Below are 8,550 nucleotides of genomic sequence, written 5' to 3'. Positions count from 1 at the left end.
TCTGAATGGACATCCATACATGGTTGGCATGTCTTGGCTTCAATTATACTTTTGAGAATTCAGGATGGTTTTGCCAGAAGCAAAATATATATTTAATACAACACAAATTGAAGAGCCACAGAAGAGCATGAAAATAAGATAGAGGACAATTTTAAATCATTCTTGGATGCTTCATAAACTTTATAATGCAACTTTTGTAATAAATTGCCATATAAATGTATGTATTATGTATTCCATAATATTTTCAAGTTTCTCTCATTCTGGAGGTAATTTAGCACAACTACCCTGCCATAAAATAAAACATTTCCAGATGTAAAAACCAAAGGTTGAGGAATTATATGCATAACTTCTATTATTTAGAGCCCTACAACTTCTATCATTTTATTTTGACTTCAAAGTAATAAAAATAGTTTCTGGTACAACAACACAAATAAAATAAAAAATATGTGTGGGAGATAACTGCAACATATGGTGTTCCATGTCTTTTATAAGCTATTAAAATTGGTCTAACAAATCTATCTTTACCATGTACAATCAAAGTAAAACAGGTGCATACCATTCAAATGAACCTTGGAAACTGAGGCAAGGCACTTGGTCTAATTGCGAATGGTAGTGGTCAGAATCCTAGTTTGAATTAATGCTTTTCTCAGGTGCCCCTTACTTTAATATCTGCTCCACTGTTTGCTTTGCAACACTCCTTTAAAATAAAAATAAGACATGTCATACATTTGTGGGCCTTTTAGCAGTCCCCTACTCAAGTGTATGACCCAACAATCATAAACTTTCTTGCAGCTGCTGTTTTTATGAAAGGCAAGGCAGAAATCCTGTTTTAGAAGACATTTATTATAGAATTTTGCAATCAGGAAATTCTGCCTTAGTTTAAGTTTGGATTCTTACTGTAAAGCTTCTAGCCATTGGTTTTTATCTAAATGTTGAGTGCTCTGGCACAGTGGTTCCCAACCTTTCTGGCTTTGCAGACTGGCGGTGCCAGCAGTGAAGGCAGGGAGAGACAGGGGAGGGTTCTGCACAAGTGATGGGTAGGTGTGTCTACCACTTGCACCAATTGAGCACTGCGCATTTGCTCACTCACCCGTCGTTTGTGCAACCTGGTTCTCAACAGGCTGCATACTGGGCCACAGCCGAGGGGTTAGAGACCCCTCCTCTGAGAATAAATGCACATCCTGCCACCCTCCACTCTCTCACCCTTTTATGTGGGTGATCATGTTTTCCCTTAATCTTCTCTTTTTTAAGCTAAACATACCAAGTTCTTTTACTGTTTGGAGATTAAGCTTCCAAACCTGTATCATTTTTGTTGCTCAATAATCCAAGCATGGTCTGACTAGTGCAACATAGAGTGGTACTATCACTTCCTGTGATCTTGAACCTATATTTCTGTTGATGCAGGCCAAAATGGTTCTTTGGGCAACTCTAGAACATTGCTGGTTTATGCTTAATCTGTGACCTACTACCGTGTTTTCCCGAAAATATGACATGTCCTAAAAATAAGGCCATGCCATATTTTATGAGTGGGCAAAAATATAAGCCCTTCCCCCAAAATAAGCCCCTTGTACAACCCACCACCCTCTGGCCAGGCAGAACACCACTCACCAACCTAGCGGTATTCCGAAGGCACCAAGCCGGGGGATCCGGGGGGGGGGGCAAGGCCCTCACATTGCTTGGCGCTTTTGAGATACAGCTAGGTTGGTGAGTGGTACTGTGCCCAGCTGGAGTGAGAGGTTGCCAGGTGGCTGCTTTCTTGCAAGCGAGCTCCCAAAGAGTCTGCTTGCACAGCCTCAGGTGAATGGCTGTGTTCTGCCCACCCCCCAGCTCCCACGGCTTGGCACCTTCGGGATACCCCTAGGTCAGTGAATGGTGCTCTGCCTGGCTGGGGGTGGGGTGGGTTTGCACAAGCGCTTGTTCCTTCTCCAGCCGTGTATCTCCCAGCCTCACCATGCCCTGGTGTAGCTCTCCATGCAGGGCCAGGGCACCACTGCCGCTGCCCTCCCAACATAGCTTCTTCTCCAGCTTCCAAACTCCAGGGATCAGCTGCCGAGTCTTCCGGCAGTGGCCTCTCAGGGAGTGAGCGCTATGGTTGTGGGCCAACTGCCGGAAGACTCGCTGTCTCACCAGCGCAACACAGTCATTTGCCCTAAGGCTGTGCTGTGCTCTTTGGGAGCCCGCTCGCAAGAGAGCAGCCGCCCGGTAACCCCAAAACAATAAGCCCCCCCGATAATAAGGTCCAAGCTATATTTTGGGGGTCAAAAGAAAATAAGGCCCTGTCTTATTTTTGGGGAAACACAGTAGGATATCCAGATCCTTCTTGCAAATGCTACTAAGGCAGGTACCTAATTACATGTACTTGCACAATGCACATCCTCTTTTTTCCACTTTTCATCGTTGAGTAGGATTTGTTGGCTAGGGTCCAATATGCAAGTCTATCAAGACCCTTCTGAATCTTGAGCCTGTCTTCTAGGATGTTAGTAATCCCTCTCCTGCTCAACTTTATGTCATCTGTAAATTGTATAAGTATTTTTCTATTTCCCCATCTAATCCATTTATGAACAGGACTGGGCCTGGGACAGAATCTGAAGTATCCTATTGCAGAACTCCTTTCAGGTAGACATAAACCCATTAAGGATTATATGTTGGCCTCAGTTGCCCAGCAACTGAGAATCCATTGAGTAGAGAGATCATCATCCCACGTTGTTCCAGTTTATTATCAAGTCAAATGCTTAGTACATAACATCCGCAGCATTCCCTTGCCCCAACATTTAATCACATTGTCAAAGAAAGCATTAAGATTTGTCTGGCATGGCCCCTTCGTGACAAAAACATGCTAATCACCTTGTTTGTATCTTGTGTCCAAACAAATCCTTTTCTAGAATTTTCTCAATTATTAATATCAAGTTGATATTTTTGTAGTTTTCTTGGTCTACTCTCTTCCCTGGTTTAAAATAATGAAACAATATTGGCTTTTCTCTAGTCTTTGGGCAATTTATCTATGCTCCAGGCTTTCTCAAAACTTTGAATCAGTGGATCCGAAGTGACATCTGTCAGTTCCTATAGAATCATAGGGCATAAACCATTTAGGCAGGAATTCATTAAGTGCACCTGAAAATTTGGGATTCGCTATTGATATGCAACTTTTTTGTCTTGACTTGATTGTGCATTTGGAGTTGAATTAAGAGAAAACAGTAGAGGCTTGGTTGTTTTCCTGCAGATGTTTCATTACCCAAACTAGGTAACATCATCAGGGCTGGCAAGAAAAGAAACATCTGCAAGAAAGCAACCAAGAGTACTTACTAAGGACCTTTCATTCCTTAATCTCTCCCTGCAAACCCCCCCCCCCAACCAACCAACATACTGAAACATTTTAGCTTTAGTGCACTATTGTGCAGAATTGGAATCCTGATAGGTTTCGAGGGGATCTGTTTTGGATAATTTTGGATATGAATTGGGATTTGCCCCCCTCTCTCTTCCCCCAAACATTCCCATGCTTTATAGTGCTTTGCTGTTTGATCTCCTATTAATAGTATGGAACAACATGTTTTGCTTGGATTAGTAGGAAACTGAAGTTAGAATGACCATGTATTTTTCTCTAGTTTGATTAACTGCAGTTGCTGGTTAAATCAAATTTGGTTGGTTTTATGCCACAGACAATCTTAGCAAGTTGTACGAACAAAGCATTTGAGAGGCTGTTTAAAGACCTGTATGTGTCCCTATGTCTGATAGATTCACCTAAGTCCAAAACTATTGGCAGAATTTTAAAGAATTTTTAAAAGAAGTATTAAAAGTCATTTACAATTAGACTTGGATAGCAGACACTGGCATTTAAATTCATATCAAAGTATATCAAATAACATAAACAAATATCAACATATTTTATATTTCTTTTCTCTTTTTTATTAACACATAAGCAGGTGAGTGAAGCTCAGGGGTTAAAAAATAGCAAGTTTTTGGTTTAAAAAAGAAAAACAGAAGTTATTTAGTTGTATGCATGAAAGTTATTTAGTTGTATTATTTAGTTGTATGCATGAAAGCATAAATAGTGTATGTAAAAAAAAGTGGGGGTGCATGATAGCCTTCCCCTGAGGTTATTCTATTATAACAAAATTAGAATTTATACATACTGAAACATGCAATTCAAGGGCAGGTAGTAAAATTAGGCCACTTGTTCAATAATTACATAAGTCAGCTAAATGTTGGCCAACTTTCATTTTGACTGGATTCACAATTTACACTAAACAGTAGTTTTTTAAACTGTGACAATCATAACAAATGGGTTCATGCAAATATGCAAAGACTGTTAATTAGATGCCATTTTATTTCCATTTTATTGGGCTCAGTTCCCTCTCTTGATCTATCTTCTATAATATTTTGCAGATTTTCCAAGACTGGTCCTGTGTTATCAGTGTACCTACTTTCTTCCCTTTATCTGTCCACTGTCTTCCATTAGTGTCACTTTCCTCAACCATGCCAAGTGTAGCGGTTGTTTTCTAGGCCGCCATCTGCTTGAACCAGATGGACAGAGTATGCGAGTCTTTATCTACCTCCTCAAAACTGATTTACAAGTGGGACTGGAAGTCTATAGCAGTCTTAGTCCCCATGTCCAGATTCATAATTGTAATCGCTATGAATGAGAAAGCAGATTGAAAACTAGGGCTGAGCATCCATTTCAGTATGCATGTACTGAACCTATATACTATATACGGATTTTTGTGAGGAAGCTGCAAATTCAGGTTTTGAGAGAGGGAAAAGACTGTAGGTGGGAAAGTTTAGAAGAAAATCAAGTGAGTTTGTACTGGAAGCCTGTACTTCTTGATAATTTTATTCTGCAACAATTTCTAAACTATAGGTACTTGGGATAAAAAAGAATGGAGATTCTGTGTTCAGTTTTTCACTTTTAATGACTTTATGTTTTATAACAGATATTTCAAATGTATAAACACTGGAGTGGAGAAGAAAGCTCCATCAGATTCCTTCTCTTTATTCTAAATTCTGCATATTAAAAAACCTGATATTAATTGCCAAGTTTCCAGGCAGAACCCTAAACTTTTCCTACCCACAGGGATGCGCACAAACAACTTTATCTGTGTGTAGTGCAAGGGGATTTTTAACCCATAGTAACAAGAGGCCTGGGATGATTCACATATAATATCGAGGTAGCATGTAATTTATGTTGGATTTAGTGTGCTCTGTGATATTAAGGCTGCTGTTCTTTTCACATCTTCAGATGAATGAAACTGGAGCTTAAAAATCCAATAACTCTCCCAGCTTTATCTATAAACCACACAACGCAGTTATCAGTAGCAGTAATATCATTTTTATTGGCACAAATAGGCATGAAAATCTTATCTGAAAAATGGACAAAATGATTATCAAATAACTATTAAGAATTTGTGCTTTTGCCTCTGTCTACCAGACATTTGCCTGGGGCTTAAGCTACCCCTGGCCCAGAATAACCTAGGCATCTCCATCCTGATCTTCAGAACTTCTTCGTCCAAAATCCATCCAGTTTGGAAAATGCATATCGTCCTCATTCAGATTATTTCCCAAAGCAGCAAGTTCAGCTGTTGGAAAATAGGCATGTGTTAATGGAAGGCGGGTGAAATGTTTCTAACTGCCCTAAATCTTTGGAATGAGTCATTTAACTCTCCCTATCCCAGAAGATAATACTGTAGTCTTTGTGATCTTTGGGTTTGCCTGTCTGTATGGTAAAATGGTTAGGGCACTGATGGTATTGCCTACGTAGGTAATAAAATGTCTGCAACAAACAGCCAAGCTCAGAGAACACTAAGGACCCCACAGTTCAGTCCTGAGTTACATATATTTTATTCTATTGGACTAATACTGTCATTAAGAATTTTAGTTTCAAAGTAAATTTTTGGAATGGAAGTGGAACTTTGACAAAGAAAGACTAAATTTTTCTTACCATGTGCAATGGTATCAGTTGCTATTACAATTTAGTTTCTGCAATGAATATACTCTGATTTTTATCCTCTAGCTGCTGTTCAAATGGCTACTTGAAGAGACAAAAGTAATGTTGGGATTTTGAAAATTAAAACTAATAAGAGACATTACCTGCCAAGGTAATAGTGGGGCAAAAATTCCTTCCCTCAAAAATTACTCAGGCAAGTTAATTAATATACTAAGGAAGCTGCATTCAAATAGATTGACATGTCCATTAAAAATGTACTTTTGGAAGGATGCCTGTTGCAATGAAAAACACCAAGAAGTGTCAGTAGAAGAGATCAACTGTAATCCTCCTGTGCAGGATATTTACACTTAGCAAAAATAACCCCCTCACTTTTAAAACAAGAGCCCAAGTCCAATAAATTACTAAATGCATGAAAATACAATACAAATAGAGAATAAGCATGATAGGAGGGAAATGACTGAAAGCTGAGCAAGAATTTGATTTATTGCTATCCTCCAGTCATCATTTCATCTGTAAAATCAGATTTTATTTCACTGCCTGAAAGAATCACATTCACAATTCGGGTGTTGCTAATGCAAAAATTAAAAAAAAAATGCTTATTTTTATTTTTTCCCAAGCAACCTCCTTAAGAATAGCCCAACTCATTATTAAGAAAGTCCAAGAGAGTTGAAAAGGGTATATGCAATTTATCTTACAGTGATACAGGTGAGGCAAGAACTGGGAGATCAAATGTTTCTGGTCCTGGGTCAGCTGCATTGGCCAGTCCCGCCGGACAGGTCCCCCACCTCTTTGTATCCTGTCTTGTCCTGGAACAACCTTTGCTTGAGATTCAGATCTTAAAAAGCTGATGCTGAGAAGAATGGTCAGAAACAGGCCAGCAAACATCTTGGCATGCATATCTAGGAAAAAAGTAAGAATAGTGTTTGTTGAACAGCCCATCCCCTCCGGTCTTTTTCCTCTAACCCCAAAACGACTCTTCAGTCAACTCTCCAGAATGATAATTTGCCTAGATTTTCTAAACTGTGCCCTGGAAAAATCCAATTTTTGTTTTCATTTAGTTAATCATTCATGTAAAGAATTTTTTAAAAAAAGTTATGGCCTGCCTTAAAGGTTATGAAGCCCCTTCTATTATATCACCAAGCTTGAATTTCAAAGGTGGCTGCAAATCCTCCTTCCACTGCATGAAAAGTCTGGCTGAGTATTTGCTAGTTACTTATTCTGCTAAGGCAAAAATAAAAACAAGGGAAGAAGAATGTAAGGAGTGGACTAAGAGTGGACTAATCATCTGGACCTATTCCAGAAGGAAGGTGTCTTATTTTAATAGCATGGCAACACTTTTTTGAGCTTGGCTGACTTGCAGGGAGATGTAATTCAAAAGTTTCAGAGGAAAGTGATAGCAAACCATATTATTTCCCATAAATATGTAAAATGTGTGAATTGTTTTGTTGCACTAAATAGCTTGCTTAAGGTGGCCTTCCTTGAAAGCCCAATTTGTTTTGATTTGTATATAGATCAAATGGATTGTCTTGTTCCAGCAACAGTTGAAATATAATTGTTTTATCAGGTTTAGGGAGGTAAAAAATAGTAAAAAACAAACAAACAGCCAAAGTTGAAGGGGCTTTGGGTGATGCTGGGCATGGAAATCCGTAGTAACGGTAATTCCGAATCAAGCGGACCAGAGGGAGGGAACTGGGTAGATTGGGGCAGATGAGTTGGTGGAATATGTTATGCTGAAACTTCAGTAGGGGTGACTGAAGAAAACGCAAAGAGCTAAATTGGATTTCATCTGTCTCAGAAAACTTGTAGGTTGAATAAGGTAAAGGTAAAGATTCCCCTTGCACATGCATGCTAGTTATTCCCGACTCTGGGAGGGGGGGGGGGTCATTTTCATTTCAAAGCCGAAGAGCCAACACTGTCTGAAGATGTCTCCGTGGTCATGTGGCCGGCATGATTAAACGGCAAAGGCACAAGGAACACTGTTACCATCCCACCAAAGGTGGTACTTATTTTTCTATTTGCATTTTTACATGCTTTCGAACTGCTAGGTTGGCGGAAGCTGGGACGTGTAATGGGAGCTCACTCTGTTACGCGGTGCTAGGGATTCGAACCTCCAACCTGCCAACCTTTCTGATTGATAAGCTCAGCATCTTAGCCACTGAGCTACCACGTCTCTCTACAATACCACTACCTTAAAAAAGATCATGGTTCAGTACAGCATTTCCTAGTTAGTGGGTTTCATTGGAACCAGTGGTATTTGTTCTGATTAATTTAAGTCTAATTGTTTTTAATATTTATAGTAGGACTGTATTCAATAGTAAAGCACCAATCTTTCAGGCCTAACATTGCTGTTTCATTCCATACAGTCACATAAGAAATATGTCCAATTAAAATCTGCAAAACCACTACAATTCAGCATATGGATAATATTGGACTAAAAAGACGAATGGTGGCTTCCCATAATCAACATAACTGTAGGTTGTTTAATTTTTCTCTTTTTGATGGATTTTTGGATAAGAAAGAAGATGGAAAGAAAACTGGTGAGAAGCCATAGGAGAATTACAAATACAAGATAACATCTTCAATCCTCATCAATTTTCTGTAAGTAAGGCAGT

General features: G+C 39.2%; 1 protein-coding gene across 1 annotated transcript; it reads right to left on the bottom strand.

Moving 5' to 3' along the window:
• Positions 1–5,463: 5,463 nt before the first annotated feature.
• LOC116520729 (gastrin/cholecystokinin-like peptide) lies at positions 5,464–6,912 on the bottom strand. The gene is made up of 2 exons (XM_032235057.1): positions 6,634–6,912; positions 5,464–5,570 (listed from the first exon to the last, which is right to left on the bottom strand). The coding sequence occupies exons 1-2, from the start codon at positions 6,875–6,877 to the stop codon at positions 5,464–5,466; spliced, it is 351 nt and encodes a 116-aa protein (XP_032090948.1). The 5' UTR covers positions 6,878–6,912.
• Between the last annotated feature and the right edge of the window lie 1,638 nt (positions 6,913–8,550).

This window comes from Thamnophis elegans, chromosome Z, assembly GCF_009769535.1.
Source record: "Thamnophis elegans isolate rThaEle1 chromosome Z, rThaEle1.pri, whole genome shotgun sequence".
Taxonomy (NCBI): Eukaryota; Metazoa; Chordata; class Lepidosauria; order Squamata; family Colubridae; genus Thamnophis; species Thamnophis elegans.
Note: the sequence above shows the minus strand (reverse complement) of the source record. Positions and strands in the feature narration are given on the sequence as shown.

Excerpts from the sequence above, each read along its gene's own strand:
- LOC116520729 (XM_032235057.1), bottom strand. The coding sequence starts at position 6,877 with ATGGGCTGTTCAACAAACACTATTCTTACTTTTTTCCTAGATATGCAT. Across the intron at positions 5,571-6,633 it reads CTTGCCTCACCTGTATCACT|CTGAACTTGCTGCTTTGGGA; the intron begins GTAAGATAAATT and ends ATTTTCCAACAG.